Source organism: Rhinolophus hipposideros, assembly GCF_964194185.1.
Source record: "Rhinolophus hipposideros genome assembly, chromosome: 6".
In the NCBI taxonomy this organism is placed as follows: domain Eukaryota; kingdom Metazoa; phylum Chordata; class Mammalia; order Chiroptera; family Rhinolophidae; genus Rhinolophus; species Rhinolophus hipposideros.
Window position 1 is genome coordinate 9207404 of NC_138052.1, and position 23100 is coordinate 9230503.

The 23100-nt window shown below is 54.1% G+C and overlaps 1 protein-coding gene across 1 annotated transcript; it reads right to left on the reverse strand.

Moving 5' to 3' along the window:
* Positions 1–1147: 1147 nt before the first annotated feature.
* On the reverse strand, positions 1148–5376 carry INHBB (inhibin subunit beta B; the record flags this gene model as incomplete). The annotated part of the gene is made up of 2 exons (XM_081051176.1): positions 1148–2365; positions 4929–5376. 2 exons carry the CDS (start codon positions 5374–5376, stop codon positions 1590–1592), a joined length of 1224 nt encoding a protein of 407 aa, XP_080907302.1. The 3' UTR covers positions 1148–1589.
* Positions 5377–23100: the final 17724 nt, after the last annotated feature.

The window sequence follows — 23100 nt, forward strand, 5'->3', positions numbered from 1 at the left end:
TGATCTGTTGGCCTCTTTGGTTCCAAAATTATGTATAATACATTTAACTGTATTTTTTTTTTTTTGCTGCTATAAAAATAACTTCTTTTTTCAAATGGCAGTTTCTGACTAATCATGCAACTAAATCAGTGCAAACATTAAAAGCAATCATTCGCTTAAAAAAGAAGCAAAGGATTTCATTTCAAGTATAAAAAATATAAAAAGAGTCGTACGAGTCCAGTTTTGTCTAGTGTGGGTCAACCCTTTAAATTGCATAGTTCACGTGGCACTTGGACATTTAGGGGTGAGCGAGTTCAGTGCTCTGCCAAGGGCCACTTCTGGACACACGCAGATGGGCAAGTGCTAATATCATGTGCATTCAGGCAGGTCTGCAAGTGCTAGGAGGGGCTGGCGGGCAGGCAGGCGGGACGGGCCACGTCCATGGCCAGCCCTGGTGGCCGGGGCCCACACTGGCAACTTCTGCAAAGCAGCTGAAAGCCTCCCCCTTCTCTCCAAGACCAGCTAAGCTGTTCCCCTTCCTCATCCCCTGCTGAGGAGGCAACCCCCACTCAGCATTTCCAGAATGCCTCCACCCCACCATTTCCTCCTCTGGGCTCATTCCCTTGCCTAGGTCACTTTCACCTTTCCCCAATGAGTCCTAGAGGAATATCCTCGGTGAAGAGCATCAATTTCAACTTTTTTCTTCCCATTTAGAACAGTTCAGATTTTAACTTAAAAGAGCATACCTGGTAGAAAAGTCCTTTTTCAATTATACAACTGGAATGAATGACCTGTCAACTGCTAGTGATCATTTAAAGCATCAAAGACCCTTCTCCTCTCCCTCCCTCCCCACCCCCAAAACAAACACACATGTAAGTCACACCAGGGACCCAAGCAACAGTCAACCAGTCACTGCCACTTCTCCAAAGGCAGGTTGTGTCCTTTCCGGGCTTCCTTCCCTCTATGGCCTCCCCTGGTCCTGCAGCATGAAGGATCCAGGCCAGGGACGAAGCCTACACAATGGAGCCAGATACTGAGGCACAGCAGGCCCTGCACTAGCAAAGGGGGCCACGCAGCTCTCTGCCTGCCTGCACACTCCCTACCCACCCTCCCCACATCTGCTTTCCTCTCCGTGGCTCCAGTGCGCTCTCTCTCTCTCTCTCTCTCTCTCTCTCTCTCTCTCTGTGTGTCTCTGTCTTTGTGCTTTTATGTGTGCTAGGAAGGCGCGATTCAGAGTGGCCGGGCCAGCTGGTAGGATGGTGGCAGCTCACCCCATTCTCTCCGACTGACAGGCATTTGTAGCTAAGCTGCCATTTGTCACCGCATCCATTTGCTGGTATCCTGGAGGCTGCTGTGTGGGTGGCAGGATGCGTCTGGCTGTGCGTGTCTACGTGTGCGTTTTAAAGTATTTCATGTCAGTTGAGGGTTCTTGCTCTGCTTTTGACTGATTGCTGGATGAAGTAGTAGAAAAATATTTCAGGCCTCACCCTGGCACCTTCGGGGCAGCCCAACTGAACCGTGGTCAGCCTGCCGTGTACCCCTTTCCAAGAGGGGCTGCAAGAAGCCCATCGGGGACTGTCCTGGCACTCCACCGCCACAGCCCTGCTGCGTCAGGCGCAGCCACACTCCTCCACAATCATGTTGGGCACGTCCCGCTTGACGATGTTGTACTCATCGTCGAAGTAGAGCATGGACATGGTGCTCAGCTTGGTGGGGATGCAGCAGGAGTTCACCGTGCCGGGATTCAGGCCCCGCATGCGGTACTGGTTCACTACAGCCGTGTGAAAGGAGGAAGCTGAGCCGGGGACCCCCGCCAGGTAGGCTGGGCAGCTGCCCTCACAGTAGTTTCCGTAGTAGCCGGTGGGCGCAATGATCCAGTCGTTCCAGCCGATGAGGCGGAAGTCGATAAAGAACTGTTGCCTGCAACAGAGGTTGGTCCGGCCATCGCACTCCAGGCCCCGCTTGCGAATGCGGTGCCTGCTGTCACCCAGCCGCGCCTGCACCACCACAAAGGGCCTGTGCGACTCCTCGCCAGGGTCCACGAACACAGGCACCACAGCCAGCTCCTGGCAGCCGTCGCACTGCACGTCCAGATTGAGTCGCCGCTCGCCCCGCTCAAACAAGGCCTGGATGGCCTCGGTGAGCGGGAAGGTGTGCCAGCCGCTGCGCTTCAGATCCACCTTCTTCTCTACCACATTCCACCGGTCTCCATGGCCCTGCTCCTGGTAGTACACCTTGACCCGCACTTTCCGCCGACTGCCCTTCTCCAGGACATAGGGCAGCAGCTTCAGGTAAAGCCACAGGCTGGCCTGTACCACAAACAGGTTCTGGTTGCCTTCATTGGAGACGAAGAAGTACAGGCGGACTCGGGAGGAGGCGAGGCCATCTGCGGAGAAGCGGGAGAGCAGGCCAAGTTAATTCAAGGAGAACACGAGGCAATGGGGGAAATAGACTCTCTGCTGCATGATGCTGGAATGCTAACTCCAGGCACAGCTGGAAGACGTTATTGACCAGAAATACCATTCCTGGGGCCAGGGCCTCTGACGGTAACCTGGGAGAGGCAGAGAAAATCGTTTCCCATTGAGAAACGTGGACCAGGTTAGAGCTGGAGGGTCCAGGCCTATAAAATCCTGCCTCACCTCTCCCAGGCCAGGGCTCCCTGGAGACAGGCTGTCAGGCCTCAAAGCTCCACAGAGGAACTTGTCAGGAGGCCAAGATCTTAACAAGTTGTTATGGGTGTCTGTGAAATCTGAAAAACAAAACCAGGATCACACCGAAGATTTTGGGGTGGGTTATTTTAGTAGAGTGGTGGTGGTGGGTTTTTCTGTTTGTTTTTTGTTTTGTTTTGTTTTGTTTTTGTTTTTTCCCTTTGGTTAACTTAGGGCATTGCAAAATCCAGCCCAGCCACCTACTGCCTCTTTCCAGTGTTTACCTAAGCATGATCTGATCCAACCCCCAGTGGAACCTCCACTGCAAACAAGCGAGCCCTGCTCAAATTTCTGACACAGGAAAGTGTGCTTTGCAGACTGCAAAGTGCAGCACTAGTTTCCGAGTAGTTAGTTCCAAGGGACAGGACATTTAGCCTTGAAACATGAGGTCCACGCCTTTGACAAGACCCGAGCTCCCCGTTAATGGCACATTCAAAATTTCCAAGGAAAAGGGGAACCGTCTTGCTAGTTTTCTCAACAATTCAGCTCAACAAGAAGAGAGGCCATGCCAACGGAGAGATGACTCCTCTCTCATCCAATATTTCAGGGACTGTTCTGACAATCTCTACTTTTTTTCTTTTCTTCTTTCCTTTTCTTTTCTTTCTTTCTCTTTTTTTTTTTCCAGGAAGAACAAACAAGGCAACTGTGTCGCCATGGCTGGTTTTATCAAGCCTCCTACCAGTGCCCCCCCCAAGCCCCCTCCTCAGGCCTTGCCTGGCTCCTCTAATAACACTGACATCTGACTTTGAAATGGGGGAAAGTGCAGCCTTAAAAGCTGGTCTTGGACGAGCTGCCTGTGACCTGAATCTGTTATTTATAAGTCAAAGAGCTGGCTCCGCAAAACGGACCAGAAATATAACAGCCCCCGCTGTCATTTTGTGCCATCGGGACCAAAAGGCCTCCTCGACCTTCCAGAATCACATTTCTACTCTGGGCCCCAAAATACCTTTTAATCCAAGCTCTCTAATTGCATGTCGAGCTTCCCCTGACTCGGTCGGACAGCTAAAACAGCAATGCATTTCTTTCTAAGCACAGGCCAGCCCCGATTGTCTCTGCTTTTCTCCACACTCGGCCATGCAAAACTTTTCATCCCTTTTCATCCCCAGGCGGCACTAGCACAGTCTGACTGCTTCCTGGGAGGGTGGGGGGCATTTGCAGCCTGGGGACACAACCGTTCCCCCACCCGAGGCTCCCTGCCCATACCAGGGCTTCCCCCACTGCGACCTACTCCGCGGTCCCCTCTGCGCAAATGGGGCTGAGCTCCAGGCACAAAAGCCAGCCTGGCTCATTGAAGTCCTGAAAAGGACAGCGGAGTCGAAAGCACTTGCAGCATTTCAACGCGGGCACATTTTTCTCTTTTAAAGTTCGGGGGGAGGGGGGACAGATTTTTTATTTCCCCTCTTGATTTTTATATTTAGACAGTGGTAGAAATTTGCAATCAGAGCAGGGGGAAAATTCCAGAAAGGAATTCTACCCTTTGTTAACTACAAACTCTGTGGCTCTCGGGCTAGAGAGCTGCCGCCGCTGCCAGGCGAGCCGAAAGGCACGGGGCTGTCCCCAGCTTAGTCTTTCTCTGCGTAAATGATGGGACCTGTTGAGAAGCCTGCCTTCCGCCCGATTCCGGTGCCCACACAATCCAAGAGAGGTTGCCTAGCTCTCCCCAGTGAGGCTTCAGCAATCCTGGCAAGCCGACGCCGCCCGGTGATGGAAGCGGCCCTGGGGCCTCTCACGCAGACACACACACACACACACACACACACACACACACACACACACAGGCGCGCGCACACGCTCGCGCGCGCGCACACACACACACACACACACACACTCCTCCGGCCCACGGATATCAACAAGCACACACATCTCCATCCACACTGCTAAGCATACACTCTGATCGTGGGAAACAAAAACATTAAGCAATCACCAAGCAAGTGCCCGCGGAGCCAGGGCCGCACGCATCTGCCGGGAGGGGGACGCGCGCCCACAGGCGCTAAGGCCGGATTCCGGAGAGCAGGGGTGGAGGGCAAGGCTTTCCGCGGCGGGGGTAGGAGGACGGAAGGGGTGTGCTGCCCGGGGTAAGAAGACGGCAATCGGGATGGAGCGCTCCGGGCCAGGAGCCAGCGGCCAAGCCGGAGTCTGTGTCCGCGAGACCGCGCGGGCTGCGGCGGCCGGAGTGGGCAAGGAGCAGGGGTTGGGGGAGGGCGCGAGGGCTCTAGCTAGCCGCCCGCGGGACCGACCCACCTGTCTCGGCGAAGCTGATAATCTCGGAGATCCGCTCCTGACCGTCGGCCCCCGGGCTGGCGTGGCCGTCGAGGTGCGGGATCTCCACGCGGCCATCCTCGCGCACCTTGCCCGCGTGCAGCTTGCGCAGAGCCGTGACCATGGCGGCCTTGGGCACGGCGTGCGTGATGTTGGGCCGGCCCCGCATCTGCAGGCGGCTCAAGATGTGCCGCTTCACCGCCTCCAGGAAGTCGCCGTCCACCCGGCCCAGCTCCTCCGGCCGCCGGAAGCCGCCGCACGACGTGCAGGTGTCCTGCGAGCCGCCGGGAGCTCCAGGCGGCGGGGGCGGCGGCGGCGCGGCGGGCGACGGCGGGGGCGTGGGGGAGCCCCAGGCCTCCGGCCCCAGCCAGCCGGCGGCCAACAGCAGGAAGCAGGCGGCCCCCAGCGCCCGACCGGGCAGCCCGTCCATGGTGCGCCGCTGGCGACGAGGGCGCCCGCCGCGAGGCGAGCCGAACCGAGCGCAGGGCCGGGCTCCGGGCTCCCGGCGCGCCGCCCCGCCCCGCCCCGCCCGCGCCCGCGCCCGCCCGGGCCTCCGCCCGCCCGCCTGGAGGGCCGCCGCCGGCTCGCAGGGGGAGGGGGCCGGCCGGGCCGCAGGGGTTTCCGCGCGGCTGGGAAGGGGCGCCGAGGGTCGCGGGCGCTGGCGAAGCGCGTGGAGCGAGGCGGGGCCGGAGGGTCACTGCCGGCCGGGCGTCACGGGGCGCGTCGGCATCTGCAGCCTTCTCGCCATCCTCTCCGCGTCGGGGCCCCGCAGCCCCCGTTCGGGTGAAGCGAAACCGGCGGCGGCGGCGGCTTGGCCGCCGGGCAGGGAAGGTGGCGAAAGGGCCAGTCGATGCAACTTGGTCGCGACGGAAGCGAAGGCGCCGGAGCCCCCGGAGCGGAGCGGGGCGCGGCTTGGCGCGGCGCTGCGGCTGGCGCTGCGGCGGGGCCCCGCGCTCGCACCTGAGCGCCTCGCCCTCGCGCTGAGGATGAGCGGCGGGTGGCGGCGACGGCCGGGTCGTCCTCCACACGGGCCGGCGGGCAGGCGGCGGAGCGCGGCGAGCGCAGTGCGGGGAGCGCGGGCCCGCTCAGAGGCGGCGCGGAGCCCCCGGCCGCGGGCCCTGCAGTCCTCCCGGCGCGTCACACGGCAAAGTTGTTTCCAGGCTCCCGGGGCGCCGCATCCACCGCGGGCGGGCCGGCCGCTGCGCGCCTCGCCGGGGCCTCTGCTCCGCCCGCCTCCTCGCTGCTCCCTCCCTCCCTCTGCTCGCCTGCGCGGGCCGGCGGGGCGCGGGGCGCCGTGCGAGGAAGGTGAGGCGAAGGCAAGGCCCTTCTCGCCCTGGCTCTCCTGCCTGCCGCGGCGGCGGCGATGTGGCTTTGAGCGCCGAAAAGTCTCGCAGTGTCCCCGGGTGCGGGTGCTCCAGCTCGCTCCCCCGGTGACACACGCCGCAGGGCCGGCAGTGAGCGGGCGGGTGGCAGCTGTGTCCCCGCGCCGGGCCAAGACACTGAGTGCAGAGACCGCCGAGGAGTTCTTCTCTTTGCCCTCTCTTCTTTTACTCTCCTCGTTTTTTCTCCCAAGGGGGGAAAAGCCGCACAATCTCCGTATATGCGCGCGCGTTGAGATAGACGTTGGCAAAAAAAAAAAAAAAAAAAGCGGGGGTGGGGAGGTGGGTTGGTGAGGAGTCTCGCCCTGGCCGTGCGGGAGGAGGCTGTCCGTGCCTACCAGCTCCCGCTTCCCGGAGGGGTGGGGGGGAGGTGGGATCTGTTCAGGTCGGAGCTGCACGCTCACGCCCCCCCCCGCCCACCCCCGCTTCCCTCCACTTTTTCCTTTCTGCCTGAGCGAGAAGGAGGGGCGAGCCGGCCCTCTCCCCTCCCCCCAACCCCCGCAGTGCCGGGCCACTTTTGCTGTCTCGAAACTTTCCCACCACGTGGGCACTCCGGACCCTCGCCCAGCTGGGCGGCGGGCGGCACCGACGGGCTCCCGGCCCAGGATCCTGGCGCAGGCCCTGCACTCGTCCCTGATACCGCCCTCTGGGACCAGGAGAGGCTACTCTCGCCGCCGCGGCCACCCCCGGCCCTTCCGAGGTGCTCCCTCCCAGGCCTGCTGCTGCGGCGGCGGGGGTGGCGATGCGGATTCGGGGCCGCGGGCTGGCTCTGCCGCTGGATGTCGCTCCCGGGCTGCAGTGCAGTGCCCTAGCCGAGCGCCCCGGGCCGCCGGCGCACTGGGCGAGCAGGGGGCCCAGCAGAATGGAGGGGCGAGGGAGGCGGCCGCCGTTGGTGTCCTGGCTAACCGCTGCCTCCGCCGGCTCCGAGACCCGAGGAACTCCTCGATTGTGCGGGGATCCAGCACCACCACCCTTCCCCTCACACACCCCCAGTTGGCAAACCTTGGCCTCAGACAAACCCGGGTTCCAGTTGAGGCTTAGCCACTGCCAGTTTTGTAGGAGTGACCTTGGGTACAGCCTTCATCCTCTCTAGTCTCTACCTTCTCAACTGCAAAGGGGGAACAATAACACCTATATCACACAGGCGGCTTGTTGGGAGCCCCAAAGGAAAAAATTGGGCCAAGCTCTTCGCAAAACCCTATCAACTCTTAATTCCAAGCTGCTGTACGTGGTCTGCCAGACAAGAGGCACTGTCACTGGAAACAGAACTCCCAGCCCTGTCCAGACCCCCAAGTGCAATCCAGTGCTTCCGTCCCTCCCAACGCCCCCAGCTGGGTGTGGAACAGCATGACAGTGCTCACAGGGCGCAGCGCCCCGACTAGGGACATGGCCTTGTCCTTCCCCTTCCCTCATCCAGACCCCCCCCCCACCCACCCACCTTGGTCGTGCCGGATAAGGCAGGACTCTGAGGAGGAAGCGGGTTGGGCGGTCATTCGGCCTTTCGTAGGATATTGGGGAAACCGGGACGACAGAGGCTCAGCGTGGCCTTCAGCTCAGGGTCCCCCCCCCTCCCGCAACCCCCTTTGCCAGCTTCTCGGGCCAGCCATGCGGCTGTAGAGCTCAGCCCAGACTACAGCCCCGCCACGGCCCGCAAATCTGGAGGCCGAGCGCCCCCTCCCTCCCAATCAGAGGAACCGACCCCAAAGTGCCCGGCGGATACCGCGGAGCAAAAGGTAAGGTTGGTAAACCTTCCTGGGTTTACCAACAGGAAGGCAGAAGCAAGGGCCCAGATGGGACCGCGGGATGGGACCTTCTGCCTCCTTAGGACTTTCTTCAGTGCCCAGTTCTCTGCCACTTCCAAACACAGTACTCTATGCCCTCGGGTTTCCATCCCTTGCCCCAAGACTGATCCCTGGGCAGGTAGGAGGTACCTGGGCCAGCACCTTCTGCACTGTGGCCTTGAGCCAGGATGAACCCACTTCTGCGGTTCTGCTTGCATCTTCCACCAGGCACACATGCTCTGGTCCTCTGCTGCTTTCCATCACCACAGCCATCAGCCACTTGGCAAAGTCTCAGTCTTCGAGACCTTGGCCTTCTCGTGGCCTGAATAGTTATTTGCCAGATTAGACCCCTCAGCCCCGGGTCTTGTCTGTTAGCTCCTCACCTCCCTGTCTCCTACATGGGGCCCCATTCTCCTGGAGGTCAGCCACTGCGCCTCATGGGCCCTGTCTAATGCCAGACCTGAAGGATGATTTGGGGAGCTATTGAATGAATTCTTGGTTGGTTGGATGGTTGAATAAATGAATGAATGAGAGAAGTCATTAAGCCAGTGAAGGATTTAACACCCATCTGACTCCCCAGCACAAACCCTCAAGCAGTATTCCTAGCCTGCCTTGTTACAACACTTCCTACTGCGAGTCCCACCTGGGCTGGACAGGGTTAGGGAAAGGGGCAGGTCTCCTCGCCTCTGGGAGCATCCGCTCTGACCTGGCACTGGGGAGAGGCAAAAGCCACCTCATCCTTGCTGGTAGGAGGAGGGAAGAGGAGGTTGAGAGGAGGGTCCACATTTTGCTCCCCTGGTGGAGGAGCTGTCAGTCCCGCTGCCGTTCATCTGCTGGGAGGGAACTGGGTCAAGCGGTAGTCAGAAACCATCTGCTCAAGAAGCTGAGATTATCCCGCCCTTTGCTGATCCCCCAGCCTGTGGGAGCCAAGGGTGTAAATTGAGTTCTTCCAGATCGCCTTGTGCTTTGGTGGGGGGAGCCCCCATCCCCAACTGAGGGGCAAGGACCTGTTCCTGTTGCTTCAAAGCCTCATTTAGCACTGAGCTCAGTTCTCCTTGTGCTGGTGACCTCAGCCTTCAGTCTCAGCGAGACATGTGACTGCGCCTGTCAGTTCTGAATACAGTAATGCACATCAGTGCTGTAGCCAACGCCCTGCACACAGGCTGCAGCACCAGGCCACCCCCACGCACAATGCTGGCTCCCTGCCGCCATCAAGAAACGTGGGCCCAATGGAGAAGGCAGGACAAAACATGGTGACATGGGGGGTATGGGCACACCAAACATGGAGGGGGCTTCCACAGGACGCTCAGAACACTTGCTCTCACAACAGTTTTTGTGTGTGTTTGTTTGTTTGTTTATTTGCATAACCCATAGCTGAGTGTCAATTTAAGGGTGATGAAAATGTCCAAAGTGACAAAGCAAACCATAAAAATGACGCTCAGCGTTTATTTGCTAAAAGAATTGAGAACCTGGGTACAGTTCCTGACCACACGGCCCTGCAGAGTGTGGAGTCCAGAGCAGCCCTTCACATCCGCGGCACTTGTGGCCTATTAGGCAGAGCTGGGCTCCGGGACCTGGTATTCCTTTTTCCGCCACTAGCCGAGAAGGCTCCTGCCAATCACCACCACACATCACACCTCTCCAGAGTAACTCAGCTGCCTGAATGGAAGGAGCAGCGTACCAGACCAGACAAGATGTCCTGCCCACCTGGCAGCCCAGGCACAGGAGAGGGACAAACTTGAGGCCATGTTCGAAGCCAGATCCAGCCGAGGGGTCCCCAAGGGTCAAGAGGCCAAGCTAACCTTTGTCAAAGCTCAAGCAGCAAAGTAGAACCCCCTCAGAATGCCAAGGCGTGTCTCTGAGGTCTCAGAGTGAAGTCCTCGATGAGAGAATGGGCATGGGAAGGTTATTTTGATGACAGCCTAGTATTTCTCACCAGTGTAGCTGGATGGTACCCATCTTTCAAGAGTCCAAAGAGCCCCCCACATCCTTAAGTCCCGCCAAGGTCTCAGCAAGAATGCCTGTGGTCTCTGAAACTCAGGCACTCGGGGCGGCGACTGTCCCCGCTCTTCGTCTGTACCTGCTTGGCATCTGCTTGGTGGCTGCTCCGGGAATGCCTCTGAGAAACTGCAGTCAGTCCTCACAGGTAATGGAGGAAGGAGCTAAGGCACCAGCGTGTGACTTGGTCCATGGGCCTGGGGTTCAAACGCGGACTTCTGAGCTCCAGTCAGCCTTGCACAGCAGGCCACCATGTGTGTGCTCCTCTCCGACGTCCACCAGGCAGAAGGAGGCTGACATAGGCACATCGCACCTCTCAGACGCCCGTGCTATTCCTAAAATGGGATTTAACACAAAACCATCTTGTAGGGCTTCTCATCGAGTCATTCTTTTTGAGCTGACTCCCTCAACACCCGAACTCCTGAAACCTATTGTTTGTTGCCAAGAGCCGTATAAATCATTGTCATCCTGGTTCCATTCTCAGTAAGACCAAGGTGCTGGGATGGAGCTAGCTGAGAGGACCTGGGGAAACGCTCCTCCACTTCACTGAGCAAGGGCTGGGGGCAGGGGTATTGGAGGCTGTGCAAGAGTAGGGTTTAACATGTTTTTGAATACTCACAAAATATTTCAAGGGCAGACCCCATAGGGCTGACAGTCCAAGTTGGTGTATTTTCTAGAAAAAGAAAGGTGCTAAATATAGCATTTGGTTAGTGTCCCACTTCAAATTGCTAATCACAAACTTCCTAGCACAGAATTCTTTCCCATTTATTCAGCAACCATGCTGAACTAGCTGCTGGGGATACAGCCGTGCATAAGTAAGAGTCCCCGGCCCTTATTACCAGCACCAGCATTCCCACCATCTCCTGGGAAGACCAGAACACAAACAGGTATGGCTCAGGGAGATAACCGGGGTCATACAGTTCAATGGGAGCAAGCAACACCTGCATCTGCCAGGGCTCAGAGGAGGCAGCATTTGAACTGAGCCCTGAAGCGTGGAGCGACATTTTCCAGGTGGACATGACAAGAGGAAGGTCATTCAGGAGAGGAGCACACGTGATGAGAAGATGGTTTAGGCGAGGAACAAGAGCAAGTGCAGTGTAGCTAGGCCGGCAACGGCCTTGTCAGCCCAGAAAGGGTCCTAAGACTAGCAGAGCATGTGACCCTTGCAAGAGTGCTTTAGGAAGACATTGGCAGTGTTGTAGCTACTGAGAGACCCAGCCCATGGGAGAAGAGAGGAGGGCCAGAGATAAGGTGGAGGCAGTGAAGACCACAGGAAGGAGGAGAAGGGTTGCCCTCTTCCCCTCAGGCACCAGGCCTGGGCAGCTAATGGGAAGTGGGAGGGCTGAGCAGGAAGTGTTGAGGACGCCCCTCCATCCCATTTCTGCGATGAGCGGTCCTGTGTGCAGCTCTCAGAAGCCCATGTGTGATAAGAACCCAGTGAGCTGGTTATTTTGCTATGAACAAAGGAAAAGTTTCTTTGTTCTGGGTCTCTAAACCCAACTGTGTCTGCTTTGGGAACACCTGGGCCCAAGCACCAAATTCCCCTTAAGTAGCAATCCTGGGTCCTCAGCCATTCTTGAACTTCAGAGGCAACCTTCGTGTCTATGCCTTGGAGAATGAGAAGCGACCTGGCTGTCCAATGAGCCACCAGCAAATAAAAATGCCCAGCTGACCCAAAGTAGCATTTCTTAGGTTCTACTGTGTGACAGGGACAGCACAGAAAAGTCAAGAAAAATTACTCTGACACTCAGAGGTAGACCAAACATCCATTTTGCTTTTTAAAGAAAACCAGTGAGTGTGCCAGTTCATTGATGTATACGAAAGCTGGGGACCTCTATTCCCATGCATCCCCCCGTGGACCTGTGTACCCCATATTCGTACAAATCGGTACTGGGGGACTCCCACAGTAATGTAGTTCAGAAAAAGCCATCATAACGTTATGCTTCACCCAAGTTCTCCCCTTCCTTACATAAGACTTGCATTGAATTTTCGCAGTCAATAAACTGGTCTCTGTCTTGCCATTGAAGGGAACTCTGCAGGGGGAACCACTGTGGTTGTAGAACAAGGGAAAAACAAAAAACAGAGCCATTACCAGCTGAATCTTCCCCACAGCCCAGGCCTATTGGCTCACAAGTCTGTGTTAATTTCAAGGCCTCTCAATTTTCATCCCTGTTCCTCTGGCCCAGCCCCTGAGGCACCCTCAGAGCTGCCCACGGGGCAGGCCCCACGGCTCTCTCTCCCCAGTCTTCCCTCTGTGTTCCCAACCCCCAACCCCCAGCCCCCAGGCCTTGGAGAGCAAGGTGCTAATCACAGAAAGGAGGCATTCCTGATACACCTCCTTGGCTTTCTCAGTGCCTTTCCTTCCCCATATATTAGATTATGGGTTGAAATGCTGGAGGCAAAAAAATAAAAATGAATGAAAAGGGAAGGATCAGTTGTTTGCTTGATGGATTTAATTAGGAGACTCCACTGTGAAAGGGGTAAAGTGTGTCAGTTCTGGCCTATTGAAGGAGAAATACCTTTCGTGTACTCACTCTCTGAGTTGGTAAAGATTTCCAGAGTCAGTCCCCATCAGCCCCACCAATGAGACTGTGAGCAGAGCCCAGGATAACAGGCTCCCCCATCAGCGGAGCCTGTCTGCCCAGAGTTTTCATGCAAGTTGGTCTCAAGCCATGTAAGGATGTAAGGATTTGCCCTTCACCTTTCCAAAAAAAAGAAAAAGGAAAAGAAAGATATAAATATAGATACATAAGTAATAAGCATCTTTAGAATGAAGAAATACAAAATTTTCAACTTTTATTGATGTTCATCTCCCTTAGAGTACCTAATGCTTTTCATACCCCTACAACTTCCTACCGATTCAGAAATAACAGCACAGAGCAAGGAACCTAATTAAAACTAAAAAGAAGAAGCTGGTAATGCCTCAGCTTTCATCAGGAACACAGATATTAAAACACCCAGCAATTGACAGTCACTAGTCAAAAGAAGCTAAGGATATGCATTATAAAATCCATTCATGACATTGTGTGTATCTGTGATGAAACTGTTATTTACCTGAGCCCAGCTAACCAAGAATCCTTTCTTAATGAATTGTAGATACACTCTGATGCACTAACTTATCTTGCACATACTGCGGATAAGTAGCCCTCTCCAGCCACAAGGGCACGTTTGGAGTTCAGGGCCCCTCAGCATCACCTGCAACCCTTCCTGAAGCCTCCGTCAATTGTTCAGAAAGTGTTCTTTCATTCATTGTACAATGCATTTGTACAGAGGACCTCGTGGAAACAGAGCACTAATGCTATGGCCCTGTCCTGCCTCCAGCTCAGCTAGCAGGGAAGGCCAGGTCCCAGGCAGCAAGCCCTTGGCCACACAGAAGACAGTGTCTTAGGAGCCTCTGGCACTGTGGGATTTGCAGAGGACGGAGGAAAGAGGGGAGCTCAGAGAAGCGCTTGCTGGGGCGGGTGCTGAGGGTTGGAGTGACCCTGGAAGAGGTAGGGCAGAGCCAGTCAGGGTCAGAGAGGGGTGTCTAGCAAGCGCCTTCCAGACAAGTCTGCGTGCATTCAGGAAGCGGGGTCACGGTGACTTCCCAGGGCCACAGAAGCCTACACCAGCCCTGAGCTGCTTGCTCTGTGCTGCACTGCTCTGACATAAGAGAAGAAAACCTAGGGAGTTTAAACCCCCGTCGTTTTGAGAATTCTGTTATATGCAACCAAAACTAATGTTACCTGATCCAGGAGACTTACTGCTGAGCTGGGATGACCACCTAGTTAGGGAGCAGGAGGAAAAAGAAGAAAGGAAGCAGAAAAGGGGCAGTCAGGGAAGTGGAAGAAAACCCCGGACAGGGTGGAGTCCCACGGCCAGAGGGGCTATGGGAACAGGGTGACCAAGGATGACCAGTGAAGCAGAATGCTCCCAGAAGGCCTGAAGAGGGCCCTGCAGTTGGCAGCCTAGCCACGAGGTGGGTGGTCTCTGTAGGAGCAAACTGCTCAGGGGAAAGGAAGATGGGAGGATGAAAAGGGCACCATCTTCCCTCCTGATCCAGGCCAACTGGGGCCCAGAGCTGCAAGGGGGTGAGAAGGTTCTCTTGAGCAGGGCAATCTCCCAGAGTGGGAGCCAGGGAAGGCTGACATCTAGGAGAAGAGGCAAGCAGACTGTATGGGAGGAGGTCTGCAGGCCAGCCCTTAGGTCTGAGTGGAGGGACAAGGCCCCCATCCCTGGCGGAAAGTATGCCTGGGGTATCTTCGACAGGAGGTATTATAGAAATGGAGACCCAAACTAAAGGCCAGTTATGAGTTGGGGTACACGGGATGGTGGCAGGCTTGAAAAGGTCAATGCAGGAACTGAATCCAAAGGACTAGATGGATGTGAGTGTGTGTGTGTGTGTGTGTGTGTGTGTGTGTGTGTGTTGGGGTATATGCATGTTGAGGCATATGTGTGGTGTGTTTGGGAGTTTGTGTTGCAGTGTGTGTGTATGTGTGTGTTAAGGTGCATGTGTTGGAATTTGCAGGTGTTAGTATGGGTGGTGGTGGTGGTGGTGGTATGTGAATAGCTATGTGACAAAGGCACCAAAATACAGGGACACAGTGACCTGTCTCAGGATGCTTTTGCCAATAAGATTCAAACCAAGGAAAAGACTAGGAAGGGCCCTGTCCCTCCACTGCATCTCCAAGATAGCGATCGTCTTGACTTTCCTGGGACAAAAGGGTTTCCGAGGACATGGAAGTTTCCGTGGTGAAACTGGGATAATCCCAGACAAATTGGGACAGTTGGTCACACTGCACGCCTCGCCCCTTTATCTTTACTTAAGCTATCAGCCCAACCTACAGCCCTTCTCCTCAACCTGGTCTGCCAGGAAACTGCTCTAGTCAGGCCACACTTAGCTCAAACACCGTTGCCTCCATGAAACTTCTCCTAACCTATCGTGTGTCCTCTGTACCCTCCTGGTGGCCTGCACAGAGTCCGTACGGCAATTCAGGAGCTAAGTTATCTGTCTTGCCCACTAGAGTCTGAGCTTCTGGAGGATAGGAGCTACGCTGTCTTCATGTCTCTATGGCTCTCACTAAGCCCAGCAGCCCTGGCTGAGCCACAGGTGTTTGCTGAACTATTTTCAAACACAGTGGAAAGGGATTCTGTGATGTATGGCAACACCTAAGCTAAATCTCTTTCAAAAAATTCTGGAAAGCCATCTTATTCCACTCATTCATTTAATAAATCCTTACTACCGTGTTTCCCCGAGAATAAGATCAGGTCTTATAGTAAGTTGTGCTCCAAAAGATGCATTAGGGCTTCTGTTCAGGGGATGTCCTCCTGAAAAATCATGCCTGGGCTTATTTTCTGGTTTGGTCTTATTTTCGGGGAAACTTGGTGACTACCTCTCATATTCCAGGCCCAGGAGATATAACAGTGAACAAGAGAGTCAAAATTCCTGTGCCATGAACTTTTTAAAAGGACATTCATTGAAAACAGATTGGCCAGGGGCTACATAAGTCAGGAAAGGACTGCCCGAGGAGACGATCAAAAGATAAGACGGAGGCAGTCACAGAGATCTGGGGAGAAGGGCTTCAAGGTGGGACTCAGCTTAGAATGCCCAAGGAACAGAACGAAAGCCAATGTGATTGGAACATTGTAAAGCAAAAGGAGAATGGTTGAAGAAGATAGAAGAAGTAGTGGCCAGATTACATTGAGCTTTGCAAGTCATACTCCTTAGGGTTAGATTTGACCTCAGAGGCTAACACGAGATACTGCTCCCCTAGGAAAAGCTCAGAATGAGGAATTCCAAGCCTGGTATGATGGCTGTATGTCATCAGGAACTCATGCTCCTTCTATCTTATCATGAAGTTGCCATCAAGATTGCCTCATACTCACAAGATGGCTGCAGAATCACCATCCATCAAACCCCCATTTTAAACAGTGGGAAGGAAGAAAGTAGAAGAACAAACCCTTGCATCGTCTTAGCTGAGCCAGCCTGATTGAAAAGATAATCCCAAAAGCCACACTGAACAACTCTGCTTTTAACTCATCGGCCACCCCTAGATGTAAAAGAAGCTGGGAAATAATAGACACCTAGCTGAGTACTACGCTGTTCCAAATCAAACAAGGGTTCAATCAGAAAGTAAGAAATACAGAATAAATATTGGGTGGGCAAGGAGCCTGGGTTTTGTTCTAAGTGCAATGAGAAGGTTTTAGAGGATTTTACGAGGCGTTGCTATAATCTGATTTACCCAGTGAGTTGATCACTCTGGCTGTGGGTGGAGAATGAAAGGTAGCTGGGGGGTAGGGAGAGCGGGGGATGAGTTAGGTGCTGTGGCAATAGTCAAGTGGAGAGGTGATGGTGGTTGGATAGAGTTTCAGCAGCAGAGGTGGGGAGAAACGGCTGGATATGGCTGGTGTTTGGGGGCTAGTGTTGACAGGACTTGCTGATGGATCAGATGTGCAGTATAAAGAAGAGAGAATTAAGAGAATGGATCCCAGGTTTGCATGTGAGTGACCATAAAGATGTGGGGCCATCTACGGAGATGGGAGAGACATGGTGGGGAGCAGGGAACAGTAAAACGTTTCCCTTGAACATACTGGTTTTGAGGGGCCCATTAGGCACCAGTAGGGGCTGCTAAATAGATAGTTGGAATTGGTTTAGGGTTCAGGGCAGAGGTCAAAAAGTTTGGAAGCTGCCAGCATATAGACGGTATTAAAAGCCAGGGCAAGATGAGTTCACCCAGTATGAGGGTGACAATGGAGAGGAGAAGGGGGCAAGGATGAGCCCTGGGGCACTTTGGCCTTGAGAGGTCGAAGAGCCAGCAAAGGAGGCTGGGAAGGAATTCCAGCAAGGAGGAGAGAAGCCAGGCCAGTGCCTGGATGGAGAGGGGCTGAGGGCCAAGTGCTGTGACTGCCTGGGCACAGTGAAAGCAGAGGACTCGTCCTGGATTTGGCAAGAGTTTGTCAGCCACCCTGCTTAGATCCAAGAGCCATTTCAGTAGAGTGGAGGGGAGGAGGGCCTTGGAAAGAATCATCGATGAGCAAATGGACCAGCTGGAAAACTCTTCCCCACGGTGTCATGTAATGGGGATGGAGCTAGAGAGGACAGGAGGTCTCTGGCAAGCTCCCCCACCTTCCAGCCCAAGGGACAGGGTCATGCCAGATAATGACTGGGCTCCACTCCTGCTCTGCAAGATTCTCAGAGAGGGTGGCACCAAACAGGCCAGAGTTCACGCTGGGGTCTAATGGGTCACACCCTCATCAGAGAATCGCAAATGTCAGTCCCCTCCCCAAGGTCACAGGAGTCATTTCAGGGCCAGCCAAGTTAGACTGAGTCCCGCTCAGCACATGGCCCACGGCAGCTCTCCCATCATCTCAGTTCTTCTGGGGCTGCTCACTGTCTGAGGGTGAAGAACTTTGATCCCTCTTGTCTCTTTCTGGCTTTAAATCTCATACCCCTAAACTGGGAGAACGACCCGGTGTGAGAGAGTCAATGCTGCACAATCAACTGGATTTCCTCGAACCTCTGTCTATACTCTGGTGCCTGCCCTGTTCCTCTGTGCCTGGGTATTAGAGGAGGAAGTAGGCTAAGCTAAGATGAGGGGCCAGGTTCTATTTGTCTTAAGTTTCTTATAGAAATTCTCAGACACAAGCAAGAGTAGAAAGAGTATCATGACCCCCACGTGCAGCAGTAGGGGGAGGAGGTAGATGGTCCCTTAACCCTAGAATTTGTTTTGCCAACTGCCTGCAGCAGTGTTTTTCAAACTGCAGGTTGTCAAACACGAGTGGGTCGTGATTTCAAACTTGGTGGGTTAGGACCTTCATATTTTAAAGCAATAAAAAGGAATAGAATAGAAAATAACAGGAAATCGTACATAAAAACGTCCATATTATTTCATGACACTTGTTTCAATGACATCTGTGTATATATTTGTATATACGTGAGTTCTAGGTGGTAATGTGAAGTGGGTTTGCTACATTGAGTTTACGGTCGGACGAGGTAAAAGCCACTGGCCTCTAGAACCTCTCCTTGTGTCCTCCACACAGCAGCCTGGGTGGGCTATCACCTCTCCGTCCCTGGAGCAGTTGTTTCTGCTCTAGTGGGATGCTTGTGTCACGACGGACTCGTTGAACAAATGGTCTGGTATACCCAGGTGGTGGATACCCGATCTACATTGATTTGGACTTACATCTAATGCAGTTGAACACAACCAAACACTGTGGAGAAGAGCTGCTCCCCATTCCTTCACCCTGCTGGGTGGAGCGACACTGAAGCCAACAGCTGACCCGCTCTGTCAGGTGGACAGACCGGGGATGTTCAGCCTGGCTGTGTATTACAAGTGCCCGGCCAGTCTCCCTCATAAAGGTCCTGGAATGATTCCGATGGGACGCTAGGCATGAGGAGGCTTTAAGGTTGGTTCTGACGTAAGGCCCGGGCTGAGAACCACTGGCCTAGAAGGAGGTATGGCGCTCTTACCCACTAAGCTGGAAGCCACACAGCTTCCTTCTGCAGGACAGTTGTGCTTTGTGGCTTAGTGTCCGAATCTGCTGGTTCCCCTGGGTGTGGCAGAAGGTGGTACAAGGCCTGTCAGCTCCCAGCCAGCCCTTCAGGAGGTCACAGTCGGGCCAATTGTCCAGTCCTCTCTGCCTCGTGCCGCAGAGACCCGAAAGCATTCCTTTGAGGAAAAACACCCCAACTAGCACATTTAGCTGCAGTTCACTTTCAGCCATGCTCCCCTGACCTTCCTTTAACACTAGACATTTTTACAGATGGATTCATCGTCCTGGCCTGCAGGTGGTATGTTTTCTTCAGGAGTCTGCTTCTCTCTACCCTATCCTGTCCCTACCCTCTCCTTGGGTGTCTGTCCTCTGTGTCCCTCCTCCTGAGGATTAAAGGAAGAAAGCAGCTATCCAAACGTCACTGGGACCGGGATTTTAATTTATTTTAACTCACTTGTAGGACTTCCCAAGCACAGGCAAGAAAAGAGAGAATAGTACAATGAGCCCCACACACCCGTCGCCTACCTGCAGCGGTTCCTGTCTGCTTGCATTCCAAGAAAGAAGAGATTGCCACCTCTATGTCATAGCCCTCTGCACCTGTATGCGTCCCCAAGGACTGGGCTCAGAAGAAAACACTAGAAGCCTCCAGTAAAGCCTCCGGGACACTGAGAACTCTTATCTGGAGACCTGACCCCTGTCCCTAACAAAAGTGACATGTGGAACGTCTCCCGTGAACCTGGCAGTGATTGAGACACTTCCCCCAAGCCAATTTATTTCAGGAGAAAAGCTGGGCTTGTATGGAGTGTGAGCAGGTCCCCCGCCTGTCTTCAGGCAAACTGCTGATGGGATTCCCAGTTTCTTACTGGTTGGGGGCATGCATACCCACTCAGCACCCAGCTGGCCAACACTGCACTGGCCAATTTCCTTAGGAAAAGAATAAAATTACCTCCAAAATCCTTCTGCACCAAGGTCACCACCTTTACCGTGAGGTGAAATTACATCTGAAGTGTGTTTGTTTGGGGGGAGAAGGGGATTGGCAAAATAGTTCATCTCAAACTTGAGTGGCTTTGTCTGGGTTTTGCTCAATCCCGGGCTAACGGCTAAACTATCTGAACTCCAAACCAAAATAAATACACCTCTGAAGTTAAACAATGTTATTACATCAAGGCTGATGTAATGGTTCCAAACCATGAGAAAATAATATTCCAGCATAATGGGTCCCTCTGTTTAGCCAGAGGAAAGGCTGGGCTTTTGGCTTCTTGTCAACTGGTATTTGGCGTTTTCCATCATTGTTAAGCTGGGTGTGCATGTATGTGTGTGTGTGTGTAACTTAATTAACAATGTTTTAGTAATTGTGGTGTGAAAGAGTATAGATAGATATTAAAACATAATTGAGGGGTACAGAGCAGGTCCCTGGACCAACACACAAAGAAGGGTTCCAGAATGATCATCCCTTGCCTGCCACACCCCAGGAGCCCCTCCCAGTCCCAGCTTCTCACAGGGTGACATTTAGGACTCCAGTGGCCCTCCGGGAGGTCACTGTTCCAGGGGTGGAGAAAGGCCAAGAAGGCTCAAAGGCTGCTTCACTCTGGGAGACAAAGCCCACGTACAAGGGGAAGTTGTGCAGGAAGTGAACTGCACGTGCCCTCAACGCCCTTGGTACCTGCAGACAGCCAGCCAGCTGGCTCCCACAGCCATGTTGAGCTGAGCAGGACACTGGCTCAAAAAGACAGTCCGCTTGGTTGACACTCTGCACCCATGGTGTAGGCCCACAGCCCCCACACTCATGCTGGCCCTGCCCCCCAGCCTAGAGGGCTTGGTCCCCAAGCACTGGCTCCTTTGCACCCATCAACAGGTTCAGGCCAGGCAGACAGTACCTGGGAGGCGTGCCCTCCTGCCTCCCCTCCAGGTCGGAAGCTGACTCTCTACTCCTCGACATAAAGTCACAGGTCTAAGGAATGTAAACGTCTAATCACTATGTTGTACATATAATACTGCCAGTTAACTATAGTTAAAAGATAAATTCTAAAAAAACAATCATAGGTCCCAGTGTCAACAGTTAGAGTCTGTGTTTCCTGGGTCACGTGACTTGCAGTCTTGTGTCCCAGCTCCCCATCCACAAAGCAGCAGCTCTGAAATGCACGCCTTCCTGAGCCGGCCCCGTCTATACCTGTGGAAAAAGCCAATGCAAAGGGGCTTCAAGTACCCAGGTCAGAGAAATCTGCCCACCAGGGGAGTCTGAGCCCTTCATATTCCAGGTTCTACCTAGAATGCACTTTTTTTTTTTCCTTTCTGTTTGGGGACTTTTCTTGCCTTATTGGTTATCAACATATTGCCAACCACATGTAGACCTCAGAGCCAGCCTCTGCCTCAGGCCCATGGGCTCCTAGGTCAAATCAGGCTGAGGCATGTGTGGGGACAAACATTCATTGTGTCATATCTCACTGAATCCTTACCACAAATCTATCATTATTCATGTTTTGCAGATGAGGAAACAGAGGTTCAGGAAGGTTCAGGACCTGGCCCAGTATTCCACGTGCGGAGCTGGTGGAGCCACAGGAGTCCTCTGCAAGATGGGATAACAGCCCCCTCCACAGAGGTGTGTTCGTCTGCTAGTGCTGCCACAACAAAGCACCACCGACCCGGTGGCTTCAATCACAGAAAAGCATTGTTTCATGGTTCTGGAGGAGGCTGGAAATCTGAGATCAAGGCGTCAGCAGCATTGGTTCCTTCTGAGGCCTCTCTCTTTGGTTGTAGATGGCTCCTCCCTGCGTGCCTACACAGTCTTCCTTCTGTGTGTGTCTTTGTCCTAATCTCTTCTTATAAGGACACCAGTCAGCTTGGATTAAGGCCTACCCATATGACTTCATGTTACGTTAATTATCTCTTTAAAGACCCTCCCTCCAAACACAGTCACATGCTGAAGTGCTGGGGTTAGGACTTCATCATATGAATTTGGTGGGCAAGGGTCGGGGGGGGGGGTAGGGGGGTGGGGGACACAAGTCAGCCTGTAACAGAGACAGAGGATGGCGTGGGTAAGGTGCCTGGAGCAGCAAGTGGCCCACTCAGGGGTGGGCTCCCTCAGGGGCAGTGGTGGGGAAGGGTGTGCAAGGTTCTGCTGAGTGCTGGATGCATGTCAGGCCGTGGTGGGTGTGACGTCGCCCTGATGCCACCGTGTGAGCAGCACATGGTAGGAAGGATCAGTGGCATAAGGAGCAGCTGTTCCCAACAGTCCACAGAACATTCCAGAGAGCCAAGAGCATGCAAGTGAGGCTATGCCCAGACCTCCCAGGCCCTCCCGGTGTCCTGCAACCTCGGGTTGGCACCATTCTCAGCCAGCCAAAGGGACCTCAGGCCCTCTGCTTCTCACTTCTCCCCTACATACCGCCAAGCGTGTAGCGTGGCTCCAACAAGAATTTCCTTCATTAGTGGATGAATAAATGTAAGTTTATTCATCCTGAGTCGGTCCTCCTGGGCTGCCCTCATTTCTTTCCTGCGGAAACTTGATCAGAATTCTGGACCAGACCGACTGCCCAGCAGCAAAGACAGAACCCTACAAAAGTTGGATGCCCCCAGAGTGCCAGATAGCTCAGAGTTCCGCCTCAACACCGCCAGTACCCCATCGACACTGAGTTGCTGACCTTCTGACTTACAGCTGTAACGGCAGACGCAGGATTTCAAGCACAGCAGCAGCCGTTCGAGAGGTAGGCATCCCAAATCCCTGTGGGGACCAGCAGAAGCAGGACAGGAAGCAAGAAGTGTCAGGCACTTCCTGCTGGAAGGGCTGGTTAAATGTCAGCACAAACTACCTGAAGGAGACCTCTCTGCAGATTTTACCAACAGGCCTGATCCTTGCTGTCAGGATCCATTTAGGTGTGGCCCAGCCTGAAGGCAGGAGGGAGAACCAGATGACCTCCTTGGGTCCCTTCCTGCCCTGGGATTCCAGGCAGGCATTAACATCTGGGGAATGACAGTAGGTAAGAGATCCCAGTGGCCTAAAGCCAGCAGTAACAGGGTGGCCCGGTCTGGGCAATTCCCCTGGAGCTAACCGACTGGTAGACTTGCAAATGACAACAAGTCTGGCAGCTGCCAGGATTACCCACTTGACAGAGGGAGAGGTGGCTGGAACTACCCAGCCTTGGAGGAAACAGTAGCTCACGTGGGTGTGTGTCCACACAAGTGTCGCAGACACATGTACACAGAAAGTATTCATGCGAAGGTGGTAGGAAAGTGCTTGGGAAGCGTCTCCCCAGATCACAAGAAGCCTGATAAGAATCACGGCTCCCAACCAAGGGCTGTAGTCTTTAGCTTTAACTCTAAGGAACACAAGTCTGGGGAGACCCTCTGGGTTTCACAGCGAAAGACGAGAAACACTAAGATGGTCAAGATCACATCAAAGTCACCCCAAACCCAGTGGGTTTGCACCAACTGCCATGGCCCCCAGGCCTTTCTAAGGAACTTTTTTGTTGTAGCCACCTCTGACACCAGATGGCATTTTTTTTAAAGCGCTTTATCAATTGCTCA